Source organism: Canariomyces notabilis (assembly GCF_033297395.1).
Source record: "Canariomyces notabilis strain CBS 508.74 unplaced genomic scaffold N656scaffold_20, whole genome shotgun sequence".
Lineage (NCBI taxonomy): Eukaryota > Fungi > Ascomycota > Sordariomycetes > Sordariales > Chaetomiaceae > Canariomyces > Canariomyces notabilis.
This window is the reverse complement of record NW_027041842.1, coordinates 150,130-169,713: the sequence shown is the minus strand read 5'-3', so window position 1 is coordinate 169,713 and position 19,584 is coordinate 150,130. Positions and strand designations below refer to the sequence as shown.

The 19,584-nt window shown below is 55.7% G+C and overlaps 6 protein-coding genes across 6 annotated transcripts; 4 read left to right on the top strand and 2 right to left on the bottom strand.

The window, feature by feature from the left end:
* The first annotated feature begins 1,186 nt into the window (after positions 1-1,186).
* Positions 1,187-3,005, top strand: N656DRAFT_781888 (LIP-domain-containing protein). The gene has a single exon (XM_064815662.1). It carries the CDS (start codon positions 1,332-1,334, stop codon positions 2,712-2,714), a length of 1,383 nt encoding a protein of 460 aa, XP_064667824.1. The 5' UTR covers positions 1,187-1,331; the 3' UTR covers positions 2,715-3,005.
* Positions 3,006-3,379: 374 nt separating this feature from the next.
* N656DRAFT_800154 (uncharacterized protein) lies at positions 3,380-3,913 on the bottom strand (the record flags this gene model as incomplete). The annotated part of the gene is made up of 1 exon (XM_064817973.1): positions 3,380-3,913. The coding sequence occupies one exon, from the start codon at positions 3,911-3,913 to the stop codon at positions 3,380-3,382; it is 534 nt and encodes a 177-aa protein (XP_064667823.1).
* A 2,175-nt stretch (positions 3,914-6,088) lies between these two features.
* N656DRAFT_714296 (Pkinase-domain-containing protein) lies at positions 6,089-8,258 on the top strand (the record flags this gene model as incomplete). The annotated part of the gene is made up of 4 exons (XM_064811956.1): positions 6,089-6,110; positions 6,224-6,361; positions 6,433-7,985; positions 8,055-8,258. The coding sequence occupies 4 exons, from the start codon at positions 6,089-6,091 to the stop codon at positions 8,256-8,258; spliced, it is 1,917 nt and encodes a 638-aa protein (XP_064667822.1).
* A 1,030-nt stretch (positions 8,259-9,288) lies between these two features.
* On the top strand, positions 9,289-11,042 carry N656DRAFT_714032 (Phosphoglucose isomerase; the record flags this gene model as incomplete). The annotated part of the gene is made up of 2 exons (XM_064811936.1): positions 9,289-9,806; positions 9,878-11,042. 2 exons carry the CDS (start codon positions 9,289-9,291, stop codon positions 11,040-11,042), a joined length of 1,683 nt encoding a protein of 560 aa, XP_064667821.1.
* A 1,327-nt stretch (positions 11,043-12,369) lies between these two features.
* On the bottom strand, positions 12,370-15,507 carry N656DRAFT_800151 (uncharacterized protein; the record flags this gene model as incomplete). Its single annotated transcript, XM_064817972.1, has 4 exons — positions 12,370-13,661; positions 13,728-13,775; positions 13,834-15,033; positions 15,192-15,507. The coding sequence occupies 4 exons, from the start codon at positions 15,505-15,507 to the stop codon at positions 12,370-12,372; spliced, it is 2,856 nt and encodes a 951-aa protein (XP_064667820.1).
* A 1,479-nt stretch (positions 15,508-16,986) lies between these two features.
* N656DRAFT_800150 (uncharacterized protein) lies at positions 16,987-18,309 on the top strand (the record flags this gene model as incomplete). The annotated part of the gene is made up of 1 exon (XM_064817971.1): positions 16,987-18,309. One exon carries the CDS (start codon positions 16,987-16,989, stop codon positions 18,307-18,309), a length of 1,323 nt encoding a protein of 440 aa, XP_064667819.1.
* Between the last annotated feature and the right edge of the window lie 1,275 nt (positions 18,310-19,584).

Here is a 19,584-nt window from a genome sequence, read left to right as displayed (position 1 = left end):
TCGTCGTACCTGGGAACTCGCCCCTTTGAGTTTGATAATTCAAGCTGGCAACCGACCATCGTATAAGGTAGGTAATGAAATTGATGATCGTCTGGGTAATCCAGCTATTTCAAGCCAAAATGAACCAGGCGCCTATCTCGACCACCAAGGGGAAGCTGAGGGCTGCTAGCCAGATCCCAATCGTCATGTGGACGTCTCGCCGAACTGAATGGGCAAAAACTCGACAAATATTATACTGTACTGTACCTTCGTACATCCTCGACCAGACACCCAAGGCGGAAAGGTGCGATCGCCTTCACGGCAAACAGAAACTCGCTCGCCAACATTTCCTACTTCGATAACCTCATAGGGCTATGCTCTAGCTAAGACGCGGCCTCCGCACCCAATATTGGCGAAGATGGTTATACGCCGCTGCACTACCTGATCCGCCTGTAATACCTGATCGGCCTGTAAGGTCACTGGGTCTTCCGAGAGAGATATCTCGCTTCTCTACGAGGTTCAGTTATAGAGAATCTACTACGGCACTGGCCCGGAACTGTAAAGACTCAGGTACCTTACCCAGTCATGCAGATGTTCGAGTCGATGGCAGGTCTAAGGCGGCAATGCCCTATTACTAGGTAGTAGTACCTTACTACCTTACCCGGTGTAGTAGTATCCATATCTAAGGTAAGATACCTATAGTTCTTTGGCAATTGGACTCGGAAGTCACGTTAAGTAATACGGAAGGTAGCTAGTACCTTGATGTCACGGTCAAATTTTCGGTCAGCTTCACATATCAATAGATACTGCTTTAGATAGGATGCTAAGTAAGGTAGCTACCATGTCTATACAGAGCCGATCGCTCAGCCAATATCATTGAGTACCTTAGGTAAGTGAGGTAAGGTACCCAAGTTAAAAAGTGGCAACACCGTTGTGGACGCCCGGAACGGCAATCATCATATCGACCCGGGCATATATCTGAACGTTCAGTTGCTGATCAGCGTTACAAATTTAAGTGAACCCCCACATTATATATAGGGCCTATTGCTGAACTCTACCGAAAACGTGAGCCGGCTAGACTGTAAGTGAGCCAAGGCCTGGGGTAACGCGGCCGGATATATTGGCATTGCGCATCACGTCGGCATGTTTCCGTCATCTCCATAAATGTGGCCCGGATTCACAGCATATATGTTAATGAACGGTTTGACAACCTACGTGCCGGATCCCGGCCGTCTCCCCAAAGTTGAGCTCGGAACTGCTCAGTGCTGAACCATCATGAACATATCACGGCGATAAGTAGCTGGCTCAGGGCTCTAAACAGTATAGAGGCTGCAGGCAGCTAGTAGCTAACGATGGCTCTCTTGGTTTCTTTCTTCCTCCTCTGGGGCATCATACTGAGCGGGGTGAGGCCATCCTCAGTTGCCACTCTCTCCTCGCCATCCACCGTCCCGCTCAAGACCCTCCACCAACTCCTCGAAGAAGCCGACCAGGCCGCCGCCGCCGCCGCACCTCAGGCAGGTCCCGCACTCCCTCTGCCTCCCAGCCTTGACCCCTGGTACCGCGCCCCAACCACCTACGACTGGACCCAAACCGAACCCGGACAAGTCCTCAAGATCCGACAAGCCCCGTTCCTCAACTGGACGGTGGGCAACGCGCTACGGGCGTACCAGCTGCTGTACCGATCAACCGACAGCCAGTACAACCCGGCGTGGGACGTGACCACACTCTTCATCCCCCGCTGGCAGGCGCGCTGCTCGCCCCAGACGCCGCACCTCTGCGCGCACGCCGTGCTCTCGTACCAGCTGCCCTACGACACGTGCAACGTCGACGCCAGCCCCAGCTACGGCCTGCACCTGGGCGAGCCCTACGGGGAGATTGCCGATGCCTTGGCCCTTGGGTGGTTTGTTGCTGTGCCGGATTATGAGGGGCCCTTGGCCAGTTATGCTGCGGGGGTTCAGGCGGGACATGCTACTATTGATGGGGTTCGAGCTGTCCTGCAGGTTGGCGGCCTGTTTGGTTTGCGCATGGATGTCACCAAGGTTGCGCTCTGGGGGTACAGCGGCGGCGCGTTGGCCAGTGAGTGGGCCGCTGAGCTGGCGGTGCAGTACGCGCCCAAGATGAAGTTCGCGGGTATTGCTCTGGGGGGGTTGACGCCTAACGTGACGGGTGTGACGGACTTTTTGAACGGAAAGGAGGGTGCCGGGCTGATACCTGCGGGACTGCTGGGGATCGCGACCCAGCATCCGGACGCGTACCGCTGGATTGTGTCGAGGCTGCGGCCCGCGCTAAGGGATAGGTTCTTGTCCGTCAGGAAGATGACGGCGCGGCAGGCCATCAGGACGTTTATGTATAACGACATCTACTCGTACTTTGTGGGCGGGTATAAAGATCTGCATACGAGGGTGATGCAGATGATGTACAACATCGACGGGTTCATGGGATACCATGGCGTGCCGAGAATGCCCGTCTTCATTTATAACGCCGTTCACGACGAGTTGAGCGATATCAAGGAGGTGGACGAACTTGTGGACAGGTTCTGTGGAGTGGGAGCGAACATCTTGTACCACCGGAACTTGGCTGGCACCCACCATCAGGAGATCGTCAACGGAAGACAGCGGGCATTTGCGTGGCTCAGGAGTGTGCTGGACGGGAGTTATGATCAGCTGTACTCCAGCATGGGGTGTACCATCCAGAATGTCACATACAACCTGGCGCCGTACGTCGGGTGGTGGTAGGCGGATGCGAATTAGAAATTTCCGGTCTTATTCGGCGGAGATGCCGGAACGTCTACCGTGCCATGATGAGTTAAGCTTGAGTATCAAGAGAGGTTTCTTCCCATTTGTCGATATCCTGGATCAACCTGTGAGTCGAAAAGTGGTAGATAGGGGCAGAGAAATGGAAGTCTCGAAGCTGTCAAGTCCAGCTCGTGAAGCGGCCTTTGGTGGTAAGTAGGATCACTTCGAGTCGATCGGGATGGCTGGACGTCTCTGGAAACCAATCTCCGAGTTCTATTGAGGAGAGAACGCGAGGGCAACGTGCAAAAAGAGACAAACCGGCATAAAGCTCAGGCGGGGTCACGGTTTCATAGAACAGTTCTCCAAGCTGGGTCGGAGGGGCTTTTCCTCGAACTGAACTCGAACCGGGAACCTCCCGCCCTACGAAACCGTGCACAACGATTTCATAGTTAGCTGAAATATCACTCGGCCACTACAGAGTCTAACTTGCTTAACCTTGGACGAAACGATGGTTATATACCCTCCTCGCTCCTTCCTTCTCCTCGACCCACGGCTCCAGTTCTTCCTGCCGTCCCCAAACACAAATCCAACTCCCAGCTACCAGCAACCATCTTTTGCAAGTCAAATGGAACTGCACTGACTTACCAACCCAGCCTTGAAACCCCTCACTGCCTCTTCCCCTTCCCCTTTTCGCCATTCCCTCCCCAACTGCCACCAACCACCTCCCTCCTCTTCAAGTCCACCCCCACCCCAAGCACCACCAACACTCTCACAAGCATCGGCAACACGGCCGACGCAAAAACCGCCCACTCGAAAACGTCCCACTCCCCAAACGCAACAAACTTCTCCCACCCCCCGACCGCCTGCACCGAGCTGACGTGGTACACGACGTCGCTGACCAGCATGGCGGCGCACAGCAGGCGCCAGACGCGCAAATCATCAAGAACGCCCAGCAACAGTACCTCGGCGACGCCAAAGAGCAGCCAGGCGCCGCCGAGCTGTGTGTACAGGTACTGGTTGGCAGGATCGTAGGTCGCGGTCCCGCGCGTGATCTTGGCCGTGTAGTCCACGGGGTCGAAGAAGACCATGCGGGCTCCGTTGAGGCAGAAGAATGGTTCGAGGACTACCAGGAGGAGGCGGTAGGGTAGTGGGAGGGCGGTGGAGGCTTTCGTCACGGGCTGGGGCTGGTCGCCGTTCATGTTGGAGGCGGGACTGAGAGGAGGGTGCGAGAGGGTATGTTGAGTTATGTTGCCTTGAGCCGTATCTCAAGGCTATATGGGAACTTTGATAATTGCTCGTGCGTCCCAGTCGTGGCTGATACGAGGTGGGTTCTAGGAGATGATGGTTTTCTGGCGTTGTGAGGGGCACGAATCCAATGTCACCGTCTGACACACCCCGTGCTGCTGACGCTGACTGTGCCGGATCTCTGGACCGTTCTGGGGTTCAACCTAACTTACTTAAGGTATGTATATACATACCTTACCTGCTGTGACTGGCCCTTGAGACTCGAGTCTTCAATCTGCTTGCTAAGCAACATCTTGTAGAACAGAATGTCTTGCTGAATGAAGACCGCCGATGGCGACAACGCAGCCTTTCATCAATGCCGATGACGAGTAATGCTACGTTATGCGCTCATCACCGTTCCTTTTCACTACCCGAGTGCTTGGTAGCGAATGACGATGGGCACTGTGGGCTCTGCCACCCTCAAATACATGGTCCGCGGTTAATAAGACGGCCTCGCTCACCAGTTTGGGTAAAACAGGATTGCCCAAGTTAAGCCCAAGACCAGAGAGAGTCGTCAGGTAACGCTACTCGTTGGCACTTGCTTCAGGTCGTGAGGCCAATTTTTGGGACAAGTCCATAATGATTCAATAGGTACCGAAGCGTTGATTCAATTCGTCCTAGATCAGGCATAGCCATGGCTGCCATGCACAACTGGTGGACCATGCGGCGAGTCCGATTTGCAGGGACGGTGGAACCTGAAGAGAGGACGCTGGAATCAACGGTTTATCGAGGCTGCCTCAGAGGCTAGTTCAGGGAGCGTCTGAAATCGGTTGAGATTGGTGACGGGCGATCGCACCGATTTCCTTATGAGAATGGAGCGAGGGCCCGAGCACCGAAACGAGTGCGGAGATCTTCTGGAACCCCCTTTTTTGAACCCCTAGAAAAGGGGCTGGCCCAGCTGGATACGGTAACTTATTTGCCATCGATGGGGCTGGGCTGCACATTGCTGCAGTGGCGCGCGGCTGATGTCGTCAACCGAGCTCGGGTCTTGCTCCCGCTGCTGTCTCAGTCTCGTGGAACACGAGGTGGCACTAATAAACGGACTGTTGGTTGTTTGCAGACAGGAAAGAATAACAGTCATTGTTTGGCGATTCGAAGACATATTGCGCAATTGACTCTGGGAAGTCAGTGAGGAAGTGAGACTCGTATCCTCCTCAGACCCGACTCGGGTTTACATCAGGGGTCTGGTAATCATTAGGATTTCTTGCTACAACTGGCGATGCAAGCCACAAGATCTATTAACGTTCACATACAGATTAGTGTTTGAGTAGACTTTGAAGACACTAAAGCAGGGGGGAAATATTGAATTATCGACCGCCACCTTCAGCTGCGATCTACGGTATGGAGCTTGAGCTGGGGCTGCGAATCCCTGTTCTGTCAGCCCTTTCTCTCTCGCTGTGTCGGCTGCAACTGGTATCCTGCATTCTCTAGCGAATTTCGAAAAAGAAATTCACCTCAAAATTGAGGTGACGGAGCGCTGCACGGCGTTCTCGCCAACTGCCTTTCTCTGGCCTCATTATCGGCGGTTGCGGTTCCATGCGCTTATTAGGTGCTGGCGTAGGCTGTTTACCGCAGCTGCGGGGTGCTGGTTGCTACAGGTGGTTTGCTACGCTGCGGCCCCAGGCTTCCAGGTTGCCTTTCTCTGGCCTCATTATCGGCGGTTGCGGTTCCATGCGCTTATTAGGTGCTGGCGTAGGCTGTTTACCGCAGCTGCGGGGTGCTGGTTGCTACAGGTGGTTTGCTACGCTGCGGCCCCAGGCTTCCAGGTTCCAAGACAAGCCCCGGTCCACCCGACTGCCCGCCCAAGTTTCAACTCTCGAAATGCCCCATCCTGGCCCGCTCACCACAACCCGACACTCCGCAGTCCGCACTCCTTGCCGCAGTCCGCCCCGTCCCTCCAAACGTGGACTCGAGGCTAACCTGGGCGGCAACTCCCCGTGCCCGGAGCGCATCCAAATATCAATCTTTGCCTATTACTTCCATCCGGGAACCTTGAAGCCAAAACCGGCAACTCTTCCTCTCCTTTTGCTGAATCTTGCACTCGCAGATCCATCCACGTTGCTGAGCGGAAGCCTCGCTTTTTCGCCATCATGTCCTGGAAATTAACCAAGAGTTCGTCCAGTCCCTTTCCCCGCCGGTCGCTCTCCGACCGGCGCTGCGCCTTATTCTGGCGTGGTGTCCGCCCCGTTTTGATGCGTGCTGTTGCTGACAAGATCGCCATTTAGAACTAAAGGAGACCCATCTGGGTCCCCTCACTAGCACGTTTTCCCGGTCGCCCTCGACTTCGACCATCACGGATAAGGATGAAAAGAGCCAGGGTGCCATCTCGGGGACCGCTACTCCCACAAACGAGAGCAACATCGGTATGTGTAGAACTGGCGCCCGACTTCTCTGACTTTCCCCCAAATGTCGACCTGTCCTAACTGTATCTTAGCTGCGTCAGAAGCCCTGACACAAGCGCCCGTCGTCAAGACGCCCAAGCCAGGCATCCTCGTCGTTACCCTCCACGAGGGTCAAGGCTTTTCTCTTCCCGAGCAACATCGCAATGCCTTCAACCCGACTCACCCAGGCAGTTCGCTGTCGACGGGAAACGCACTCGGTGCGGCTGGCTCTATCCGCCCATCGTCTTCTTCTAGGACCGGTGGCTTCATGGGTGGCAGACCGTCAACATCCGGCGGGTTCAGCGGAATTCCCACAAATCACGGCCGTATCTCCACAAAATACATGCCCTATGCTCTGATAGATTTCGACAAGGTACAGGTGTTCGTCAACTCGGTCGAAGGCACTCCCGAGAATCCTCTATGGGCGGGCTCCAACACACAATACAAGTTTGACGTGTCGAGGGTAACGGAATTGGTGGTGCACTTATACATTCGAAACCCAAATGCCCCGCCGGGCTCAGGCCGGAGTCAAGATATATTCCTCGGCGTAGTCCGCATCAACCCGCGTTTCGAGGAGAAGCAGCCGTACGTCGAGGATCCCAAGGCCAGCAAGAAGGATCGGGAGAAGGCGGCAGCGGAACATGCCAGCCGCGAGCGTGCCCTCGGGCATAGCGGTGTGGACTGGGTCGATGTGCAATACGGCACGGGCAGGCTCAAGATCGGCGTCGAATATGTCGAGAACAGGGCTGGTAAGCTCAAGATTGAGGACTTTGAGCTGCTGAAAGTGGTTGGGAAGGGCAGCTTTGGCAAGGTTATGCAGGTGCGGAAAAAGGACACCAACCGAATCTACGCGCTCAAAACGATCCGAAAAGCCCACATTATCTCGAGGTCCGAAGTGGCCCACACCCTGGCTGAGCGGTCGGTGCTCGCCCAGATCAACAACCCCTTCATCGTGCCCCTAAAGTTCACGTTCCAGAGTCCCGAAAAGCTCTATTTCGTCCTGGCCTTTGTCAATGGCGGCGAACTCTTTCACCACCTGCAAAAGGAGCAACGCTTTGATGTCAACCGCAGTCGATTCTACACGGCCGAGCTGCTGTGCGCCCTCGAGTGCCTGCACGGCTTCAACGTTATCTACCGCGATTTGAAGCCCGAAAACATTCTTCTTGACTACCAGGGTCATATTGCTCTCTGCGACTTTGGACTCTGCAAGCTCGACATGAAGGATGAAGACCGCACAAACACGTTCTGCGGGACGCCCGAGTACCTCGCGCCCGAGTTGCTAATGGGCAATGGATACAACAAGACGGTCGACTGGTGGACTCTGGGCGTTCTGCTCTATGAGATGTTGACGGGCCTCCCGCCGTTCTACGATGAGAACACAAACGAGATGTACCGCAAGATCCTCAGCGAGCCGCTGCATTTCCCTGGTCATGAGATTGTGCCGCCGGCGGCCAAGGACCTCTTGACCAAGCTGCTGAACCGCGATCCGCAGCAACGCCTTGGGGCCAACGGATCCGCCGAAATCAAGGCACACCCATTCTTCCACGCCATTGACTGGCGGAAACTCTTGCAGCGCAAATATGAGCCTGCGTTCAAGCCGAATGTGGTACGTATTAGACTACCGCCAGTGGTTGAGGTGACTAATCTGGGCAAACACTGACTGATATGTCGCTAGGCCGATGCTCTTGACACGGGCAACTTCGATCCTGAGTTCACGTCTGAGCCGCCCCAAGATTCGTACGTCGAAGGACCGGTTCTCTCTGAGACGTTGCAGAATCAGTTCACAGGGTTCTCTTACAACCGCCCGATCGCCGGTCTCGGAGACGCCGGCGGCAGCGTGAGGGACCCGTCGTTTGTTGGCAGCATTCAGGATAGATGAGCGACAGCCGATGGCGCCGCGGAGGTACTACTCGTAACGGCCTGGTGGTTGGGACCCGAAATGCGCGAGCACGTAACAAGATGTACTTATCCCGCTGATAAGGACGATAGGGAAAAGATGGGGGCTGAGGGACCTGCACTTGCTTGGTGTGGTCGGTTTTTCTTGGCTGAGCGATTTCGACAAGCGGGCTTTCAGACGGAAAGCAGTTCAGGCACTTCCCATTTAGCACTGGTCATGATTACTGGGTTTTCTTTTTTTTTTTTTTTTTCCTTGTTTTTTTCCCTCTTCTCCGGTAGTTTTTGCTTCCTTTTCCCCGGGTTTGGGTTGAAAGAGGTGTAGAATACACGGTCGACTCAACAAACCAGCTATCCAAAGGTCCTGGCAACAGCATCGCAACTGGCAGTTCATCCGAAGACGGTGCTGAATGCTGTTTTTATTTTATTTTCGCCTTGTTCAGGTCCCGCTCTACCGGTATACTGTCTACTAACCCCCGCGCTAGTGACATGAGGCTCTTACTCAGCAACGTGAACTGGCTAAATCCGAGGTGGAGAGCTGGAGACTGAGCAGTTTGACGTTATTCGAGCGGCATTGAGATGGTGGGGCATCAGTGACGTTCGATCTCGCGTCTCCGAGCTGCATGATCATCTCGGATTTGAACGCCAGCGTTCTTGTGAGTTCTTAAAACAGGTCTTCCCCTTAAACCCCTCATCTTGTTTTTACTTGAGTTTGGCAAGAGGGCAGTTCTATTGTTAACTCAGGTAAGCAAGTACTGTACAATACAGTTCAGATATTCAAACCCGAAGTATTCATCCTTGAGCTTGTATCCCCCGCATTGCGGGGCACAACAGCTAACACACCACCACCACCTATCTTCCCATCCCATCACCCCGCCCTGGGCATCTTTCCCCCTCCAAGTTGCTCAGTCCAAGCCCGAGTGGCCCATTCTACACGCCCTACTCTGACAGCTCCACCCCAACAGGCATCTGAATTCCGTCCTTTCACCTTTCCGGAAACTTGAAAAGACTCCAAGATGGCGCCTGCAAACACACTGCCCGCATGGGCTGAGCTACAGGACCATCATTCCAGTGTTGGCCGGTCCTTCATCCTCAAGGATTCTTTCAAGGCCGACCCCAAGCGGTTCGAGAAGCTGTCGACCAAGGTCACTCTGCCCAGCGATATCTCCAGCGAGCCCGATGGCACCGAGATCCTCTTCGACTTCAGCAAGAACCTCATAACCGAAGAGACTCTCGACAAGCTCATTAAGCTCGCCGAACAGGCTCGCGTGACGGAGAAGCGGGATGCCATGTTCAAGGGCGAGAAGATCAACTTCACCGAGAACCGCGCCGTATACCACGCCGCCCTGCGCAATGTCTCCAATCAAGAGATGAAGGTGGACGGCGTCGACGTCATGAACACCAAGGGCGGCGTCAATGAGGTTCTGGAACATATGCGTGTGTTTTCTGAGCAGGTCCGCAGCGGCGAGTGGAAGGGTTACACTGGGAAGAAGCTTACCACTATCATCAATGTTGGCATTGGAGGTTCTGATCTGTGAGTGACAACGTCTTTTCGCCAGTCGAATCATAGGCGTGGTGCTGTGCTAATACATGATCTGATCGCAGCGGCCCTGTCATGGTCACCGAGGCCCTCAAGCACTACGGCGCCAAGGACATGACTCTGCACTTCGTCTCCAACATTGACGGCACCCATATCGCCGAGGCTCTTGCAAACTCGGACCCCGAGACAACTCTTTTCTTGATTGCGTCCAAGACGTTTACGACCGCCGAGACCACCACAAATGCGAATACAGCCAAGACGTGGTTCTTGGAGAAGACCGGCGGCAAGGGGGATATCGCCAAGCACTTTGTCGCACTCTCGACGAACGAGGCAGAAGTGACCAAGTTCGGCATCGACGCCAAGAACATGTTCGGCTTCGAGAGCTGGGTCGGCGGCCGGTACTCGGTCTGGAGCGCCATCGGCCTGAGCGTCGCCCTGTACGTCGGCTACGACAACTTCCGCAAGTTCCTGGCCGGCGCCCACGCCATGGACAACCACTTCCGCACCGCCCCGCTCAGGGAGAACGTCCCCGTCATCGGCGGCCTGCTCAGCGTATGGTACTCCAACTTCTTCAACGCCCAGACGCACCTCGTCGCGCCCTTTGACCAGTACCTGCACCGCTTCCCGGCCTACCTGCAGCAGCTCTCCATGGAGTCCAACGGCAAGACCATCACCTCGGACGGTACCCCCGCCAAGTACACGACGGGCCCGATCCTGTTTGGCGAGCCCTGCACCAACGCGCAGCACTCCTTTTTCCAGCTCGTGCACCAGGGCACCAAGCTCATCCCCGCCGACTTCATCCTCGCCGCCAAGTCCCACAACCCGATGTCGAACAACCTCCACCAAAAGATGCTTGCCTCAAACTACCTTGCCCAGGCCGAGGCGCTCATGGTGGGCAAGACGGCTGACGAAGTCCGCGCCGAGGGCGGCGTCGCTGAGAATCTCGTCCCGCACAAGGTGTTTTTGGGAAACCGTCCCACGACGAGCATCCTCGTTGGCGGCGCCATTGGTCCTGCTGAGCTCGGTGCCCTGATTGTTTATTACGAGCATCTTACTTTTACGGAGGGGGCTGTTTGGGATATCAATAGCTTTGATCAGTGGGGTGTGGAGCTTGGCAAGGTGCTGGCTAAGAAGATCTTGAAGGAGATTGACGAGCCTGGTGCGGGCTCTGGGCACGATCCGTCGACTGGTGGGTTGCTTGGGGCGTTTAAGAAGTATGCTAACTTGTGATTTGAGGGGATTGGTGGACTGGGGAAATAGGGGGTGTGTGGTTTGGCATGGGCAGATGGAGCCACGAGGTCTAGCCTTTGAAGGCAGCCCGGGATGTCTTCTTCCCAGCTGTTAGTTAGTATCACCGGTATTTGGACTAGAGCAATCAATTGCGTGGTATGAGTGTCTCAGGATACCTCTCTGAATCTCTCGTGAGTTGTGAGTTGGCATTTTGTGACTCCCCTTTCCTATGCTACTCTACTTGAACGAAGCGATTGTCTGTCTGCCAGAGAAGGAAAAGAAAACCATCGACACCGGTGAATTTACCAAGCAACATGAACCCAATCTGCCCCTGATTTATCCCTAAACCCTAGCTAGACACCTCTCCTGGATTGTGCATGTATCTGCCGTGTGTAAGGTAGGTACCTAGGTACTGATTGAATGGAATGCCTGACAGCCGGTTAAACCGCAACGCGAAGAACAAAATGACAAACCCACACAACACAACAACACCAAGGCCCAACCAAGCAAAGCAACACCCCCTTTCCAGTGCCTTCCCCCTCATCCCCAGGATTGACTGTGTGCATGTTTTACGCTTCGACCAGACTGGGACACGCAGCCAAAGAGATCACCATTCACCACCGCCATCGCTTGAAGCCCAAACCAACCTAACCACGCCAGTCCTGTTTGCATTCTCTTTGGAAGAACATCCCCCTTAAACAGGAATTGTCCCAACCAACCAACATGACAAGTGATCATTCATCCGAAGAGGAAGAGGGAGAGAGAGAGAGAGAGACTGGAGATGTAACACACACTTTACACACTCCCACATACATACATATGCACATACATACACATACACATACATACACAAGCGAGAGAGACATACAGATCCCCCAACATTCGACACGGCCACCGTACTGATCTCTGGAAAAACCTGCACAAGGTGTCAATGATTGAGAATGAAGAGATGAGATAGCTCATCAAGAGACACCAAACGAGGGGAGAGACGAGAGACGATAGAGGAGTAAGAGCTCAACAGCAAGCAAGCTCATCGAATTTCGTTTTGCTTTCTCTTCTTTCTCGCCTATGCCTATGAAACACTCTTCTTAATGGTTTCGCAAAAGGCGATTGATTGGGAAACTGCCTGGACTGGACCGAGCCAAACCGCAGATTAATCAGCAGAGGTAGGTACTCCTCTTGGGGTCTCATTTTGGTCCCGCTTCCTTCTTTGTAATCCTCCCCTTACTTTTCCACCACCTATCTGCCGGCGTCTGTCTTCCTAGATGTATTCGCAATCCCCCACGCCTTTCCTTCCCTATTCATAACAGAAAAACAACCATCCTTTTTAGTGATAGTTGTTGCCCCATCCACGAGGCGGATTCCCGTAGTAGCTGCCGGCAAAAGCCTGGCCGCCGTAGCCACCATAGCTGCTTTGATGGCTCTGTCCACCGCTGGCACTCATGCCGTAGCCGCCGGCGCCAGACTGGCCGCCGTGGAGGCTGTGGGCACCCTGGATATGGCCCGGGTAACCGTATCCACCCATGGCGCCGAGACCGCTCTGCTGGCTAGACTGCGGCGGAGGCAGTCCCGTCTGCGACGGGCCGTTATTCGCCGCTGAGCCGGGACGAGCGGCGGCGGCAAGCGAAGGGCTTGGCCCGCCAGCGGCTTTGGCATCGCCAAATGGCTTCAAATCGTCGGCGCCGGCCGGTCCACCGCCGGGCTGGGCACCGGGTGCATTGAACGATTGCGCAGCCGGCGACTGGTACGTGGTGCCACCACGACCAAATGTGTCGTGCACACCACCAAATCCGCTGCCAAGGCCCTGTTGAGCCGACTGGGCAGATCCGGCGCGGCCATAGTCGCCTAGACCGCCGCTATCCCGATGCAACGTCGACTGGCCGAACGCTCCGGGAGAGGAGTATCCATGCGGACCTTGGGGTGACAGGCCATACTGGTTCGGCTGGTAGCCGAGCCCGGCCTTGCCGTAGGGGCCACCATATCCGCCTTGGTTGTAGCCACCCTGGTTGTACATGTATGCAGAGTAATAAGGGTTTCCGTAGTAGGGGTGGTTGTACGGGTAATCGTGCGGTTGCTGCTGGCCCTGGGTCTGACCACTGGGACCTGTCTGAACCTGACTGGCCGATTGACCAGGGCCGGGCGTTCCGCTGACCGGCGCGTCGGCACCCGAACCGGAGCTGAATCGCGACTGGCCGTGCTGAGTACCGCTCTGGGGGTACTGGCTTAGGTTGTCATTTTGAGACGGGTTGAATCCAGCGAATGATCGCTGGGGTTGCGAGGGCAAGGCGTCTTGTTGGGCCTGTCCACCCTGTTGCTGACCGAAGTTCTGGTTGTAGTAGCTGTAACGATTTTGGGGGTCCGCCGTATAGTAGGACGAGAAATCACTGGGAGCGGAGCTGAAGGGGCCGCCGGGCTGTTGCTGCGACTGCTGCTGTGTCGCCTGAGCCTGGCTCTGGAAACCACCTTCAAACTGGCTCTGTGCGGCCGAAGCACTAGGCTGCTGTTGGCCGAATGACTCGAACGGTTTCACTGGAGGGAATGCCGATGTCTCCTGGGAGGCAGGTTGGCCGAAGCGGCCAAACTGCTGATTGTTCGATGCGACAGGCGGCTGCGCGGCTGCTGAGGGGATCCTGATTAGCAGCTGGGCTACAGATGGTGTGGCTTGAAGCGATTGATAGAACATACCCTGCGTGGCGGCGGGAAGGCTCGCCTGAGCCGGTGCAGAAGTGGAAGCTGAAGACGGGTTAGCTGAGTGAACCCAAAGAGATAACAACGGGGCGAAAGTCCATACCGGCAGGTCCTGTGGGGATCTGAGAAGCGGCTGGCTTCTGAGTCTGGGCGGAGAAGGCCTCGGGGACAGGTGTGGGTTGAGTCGGCGGGAGCGAGGTGCGAGGGTGAGTGACGGGGGAGTCTTCGGGGGGCTGAGGGCGAGTCTCGGGTTCTTCCCGATCTCCATCAACATCGTCGTCGATGGGGCCATTCAGGCTGAAAGCGCCAAATTGAACAGCGGCGCGGTCAACTTGATCACGGTTCCCGGGCATTCGGACAGCCTCGAGCTGGTCGAGCGTACGCCGAGGAAAGGCTGGCTGGCGAGTCGTCGCCTTGGTCGCAGTAGTGGCAAAGCCGCTGACGGGGGTCTGGCCAGCCTGATGCTGCTGATGGGAGGCGGATACGGGGGTTGCAGTCGCGCTGGCTTGGGCGGCGCGCGGGTCCCAGGAATCAGCGGCCTCGCTAGCAGCGGTTTCGGTTTCGGGAGGATGAGAATCATCTGCAATCTTGTCGAGATTTGTCTCAGTGAGCTGATCCTTGGGTGGCAGGAGCGCGACCGAGGGAACCGCAACCGAGGGAACAACCGGAATAGCTGGAACGGCCGGAACAATAGGCTCAGTCGAAGCAGCGGGTGCTGGTTCCTCGACGGGTTCGGGAGCGGACTGCTCGGCCGGGGCAGGAATCTCGAGTTCGGGCTCAGGCTCGGGCTCGGTCGACTCAGCCGGGGGCAGCGGTTCCATGATTGACTCGGAGGCCTGGGCGGGCGCCTCCTTCGGTTTCGGCGCAGATTTCGGTGCAGTCGACTGCCTTAGCATACTGGCCCATGTGGTGGGTTTGGGAGCGGTAGTTGTGCTGCTAGGGACGGGAGTTGGGACAGTCGGGGTCTCTGTAATGGTCGATTCGCCCCATCCGGCCGATTCTTCAGCTGGCTTGGTGTTCCATTCCGAAGCTTCATCGGTAGGAACCGAAAGCGGTTGGGATTCCTTGTTTCTAGTACCATTGGTGGCGGCAGGAGTTGACTTGCCGCGTGTACCACCGCGACCACCCCGCTCAGTCGCTCTGCCGCGGCCTCGTCCGCCGTCAACACCGCGGCCGCCGCGGGCATTTCGCGGGCCCGCAGGGCCGGAGTCGGCAGTGGTAGTTGCGGATGTCTCGTTCTTGGCCTTGGGGCGCGTGCGCTCTTTCTTCGGCTTCGAAACCTCACCCCACTGTGAGATGGTCCCTATCCCAGAGACACACGTGCCAGTCAGTTACAATGGTTTGGTTTCGGGGAAGAGTGGCTAGTCCAACGCGCTCTTCTGTATTTTGACGCAACGAAACCAATGCGATGTGGAGATGGAAAATATCAATGAGAGTTAAGTTGAAAGACAGTCAGCTTACCTTCAGCGATGCGGGAAACGGCCAAGTTCTCATCGCCATCGGTCTCGCGCAGAGCGAACAGAATGTCGACGTCGGACCAGTCCTCGAATATTTTTTTAATGATCTCGACCTTGCTGCCATACTTCTTGTTCAGTTGGCCAATCTCGCCCTCGTCATCCAGGGTCGGCAGAGATGAATCTTCATGCTTGCTGTCGCCATTGGCGGCAGGGGTCCGTGTAGCGGTGCGACCCGCTCCCCGAGCGCCAAATCCGCCGCGACCGCCACGACCAGAGCCTCTGCCGCGAGAAGCAGCTGGTCTGGACTGTACCTCAGCCATTTGCCGAGATGTGAATGGTATGTGGGGATCAAAAGAAATTTAGAGCGGCGTCGCGTGTCGTGGCAACCAGCGAACAGTGGAGGTGGAAGAAGGAAAAGGGAAAAAAAGTTGCCGACTCGCGAAAAATCGATGGGATTTCCTCGCAGTGCGAGTCGTGGTGCGATCCGTGGGATGGATCGAGCCAAGTGGGTGGTTGGAATTGGCAGAAGGCGGAGAGCACTGTTGGAGTGTTGGAAGAAAGGGCGAAGAAGGCTGCCCTCAGTTTTGGTCCAATTCACAATTGGCCCGCCCAAAATGCGCATTGGCAGCAGTTGCGCCCGCAAAAAGTCAGAGTTTCCAGTGTAACACTAACAGCCCCCACAGCAGCAGCTCTCGCAGCTGTAACAGGGCGTTCCAGCCTCGACTTCTGCACAGCCTGGATACGGTCGAGAATGCCCAGCTGTAATATGAAGTCCCATTCATTTTTCACAGATTTATTACAAAGTACAAAGTACTCCATACAGCCCTGATTAATGTGACGGCGGCCGGCTCACATGTTGGGCGAGTACCTATGGACACCAATTATCTCCCTGGCGCCCTGCAGCATACGAGATTGGACGCAAGCCGCTCAAACTCACCTGATTCATGAATCAATTCAACATGAAAGCTGGGATCGGTCGCGTGGCAGGCGGAACTACAAAGGTACAAAGCACAGATGCCCAGCCACATGGGACTCCAGACGTCCAACTGGATTGGTGCTTGGCCAAACCTCGCCACAAGTCGACGACAACCCCAACTAGGTCATGAGGTCGCGGCTTTCGCCTCATGAGAAGCCCTTGGGAAAAGACTGCTATTCGCAGCCCAATGCGTCCACAACAAAGGCGAAGGCGAATTTCGTACGACGTGAGCAAAGTAAAGCTTACCGTTAGATGGTTGGCCTGCGGTTCCTCCTTGAATGCCAATTGGGAGAAACGCCCCACTGTTTCCATACTCCAGCATAAGTACTAGAAACAAACGGCGCCGTTTCCCATGACCCTCTCGCTCTCAGCTTATAGTATGCCCTAACATTCGTAGCAGAAAACACAGGGAATGTAAAAGAGAAAGGGAGGTGAAAGAGGATTCAATATTGGACAACACACAAGGTATTGTATTGTACAAATAACCCTCGCGATACCGGTAGTGGAAGGTTGAGCCCACGGTGTTAACGTTAAATGTTAACGTTAATGTGGGCAGTTCATTAACGGCTTAACATAGAGCTCCTCATGTGATTTGCAACTGTGCGGTGGGCCGATCAGACTCAATGGGGTCCACATCAGCTCACTGCACCCCACTTTTGCAACTGTAAACATCCCTTGCAACCGCTTCTCCCCACATTTGCAACCTCAACCAGTCCGTTTACCTCGACAACGTCTCTTAGGCTCTGCTTGCATTGATGCCACGAACCTGGCTGATGGGTTCAATTCGAACTGACAATTCCTCGTCATTCAAAGAGCAATAACAATGCTGAACACCAAGGCAAAAGCCTCGTTATTCAAAAGCGTGCTCCCGACAATCCATCACCCTCTTCCATTGACTGAACGTCAGTCGGATCGCCTTCTCAACCTCATCAACACCTCTTTTCGTAAACAGCTGGACAAGGAACACGGATTTCTTCCGAAGGCTCCCCGAGTCGTGAACCAACTGCCCAATACGTCTTCGTCGCCAGAAGCCTCGGCCCCAGCAAATCATGTACCAAGCCGGCCCGTCGATCGGCATGTGCATGCTGTCCTTAACAATCCGCTCTTTACTCGGTCAACCACGGTCGAACAAGGCTCGGATCCTAGAAGATTGTGCGATGCCCACAAGGCTGTTTTCGAAGAGGCGGTCATGAGGGGGCTTATGAACATACCACGAGCTTATGGCTTTCTCAAGAATATTTTACTCATTCTCAAAGATTCAACAACATCGACGACACTGAAACCCACAGAGCATTATGGCATGAAAGATACAGGCGTGGGCCTTCTCGTTGTGCGATGGCTGTGGGCCTCGGGTCTGGAACGCAGTCTTGACTTCCTCAGGTACAAGGGGTTTACCGAAAAGTTGACAAGATTCATGGTTTGTGAGGATCTGGAAGACCTCATTTGGGTCTGGATAGATCGCCTTATCAAGGCCGAATGCGATCGAGGGCCTCAAGACTCTGGTTACCCGCTCCACTCGGCTGAGTTGCTCAAGTTGCTTGTCATAGCCAAAATGAGCAGCGGCTCCGACGTACAATTAGCCAAGGGTTATGCTGCCGTCCTGAAGGGGGAAAGCTTGTACAAAGAAAACTCTTCGTCGACAAGCGGTCTAATGCCCGCCTGGGTACGCGTCGCTACCGAAACCACATCAGCGACCAATGTATGGCAAGAAAAGCCGCCAGTCGACCTATTCGAGAAGTTTGTCTGGGCGAACCGCGAAGACAAGACAGTAAAGGCAGACAGGATAAGAGCTCATCTCTCACTCTACCACCCGACGAAGCCATCGCCCGATCTTGCTGTGCAACATCTCGCCGCTAAGCGCACCTGGGACGGGGTCAAGCAGTTCATGCCACTTAATCCGTTTGGTGAAGAGCTTCCGAATCCAGTCCGGCGACTCCTACGGCTCAGCGTGGACACACTTGTTTGTCTCTCGCACGCTGGGCGGGTTGAAGAAGCAAACAATATCGTAGAGACGCTCAAGACACGCCTCCGCTATCCTGATGGCCGGCCGGTGATTGATACCTACATAAAACATGACTCAGGAGCTGGTTCTACATGGTCGTCTATATGGTCGCCAAAATGGCCGGGCGCGTCAATCGAGTCGTAAGTGCAAGAGCAAGCAACCATCCTGAAAGTTCGTTGGATCTCGGGAATGACGCCACCTTTTGGGTTACGAACGAGGGTCATAGACTTGTTACAGCTTCCATCTGGCGCTGCAAGCGACCCCGGCGGGAACAAGCTGCGCTCTCAAGGGGGCACGGCACAAGAGAGAACTGAAGTCCCATCTTGGGCATGGCGGATACACATCAGTGTCATCTCCCTGCATCAGAGAGGAAGCACAAGAATGATGGTCACGCACACGCTCTCTACACACCGCATTCTTACCTGTTTGTGTACAAGTACATTTACATCTCATCATTAATACACGAGGAAAAGACAGGCTGCCCCTTCTCGAGCTGAAGCACGCCACCTCCCAATTGATTCGGTATTGTACAATACATATTACTCGCCCTCCCCTTCCAAGCCATTGACGACCCTCAACGCCCTTCTCGGACCCATGACAACACTGAAAAAGTTTGGTTCCCGCCCCTCAAGCAGTTGCTCCGTCGACGAGGTGCTCCCGCCACCGATGCTGACACTGCGGCGCGGCGGCCTATTACCGGCGGCACCGGCGGCAGCGCTCGCTCCAGGCGTCAACGAGCTCTTGTGGCTACTGACGTTCCCGCTCCAGCTGCCGCCGCTCCCGCCGCCGCCGCTCCGCCGCCCTTCCTCGTCAAACAGGAACCGCGGCTCGGTCGGCGGCCACGCAAGCCCGGCGCCGCCAAAGGACCCCGCGGAACTGGCCGAGACGGGCCGCGGCCGCGATTCGTGACTTCTGCCCTTTTCCAAGCCAGCGCCGGCGGCACCACCGCCCGCACCGAGAGTTGCTTTCTTGCTGTTACCCCAGGGGAACAATCCGCCAAAGAAACCACCCTTCGTCGCCGCTGGGACGGTGCCACCACCGGTATAGCTATACCGATTGGCCACGGCCAAGTGCCGCTTGTAGGCCCTCACCTGGCGCCGGTACAGCCAGGCGCAGTAGCCGAGGTAGGCGGCGGCGGCCCCGGCAAGGCCGGCAACGATAGCAGCGGCGATGATGGCGCCGCGGTCTCCGCCTCCTTCTTGGGGGTCTGAGGGCGAGCCAGTCGCGCCAGGCCCGGCCCACTGCGTGATGGTGGCGGTACCCCCCTCCGAAGCCGTGACGGTGAAAACGGGGGGTTTGCCGGTCGCAAAGGGCCCGCCGGTAGCGGGGCCGGCAGCGGGCGTTGTTGCCGTTGCGCCGCCCCCCGAGTCGCCTCCGATTACCTCGGCTACGGCGTCTGGCACGGTGTAGCCAAAGGAG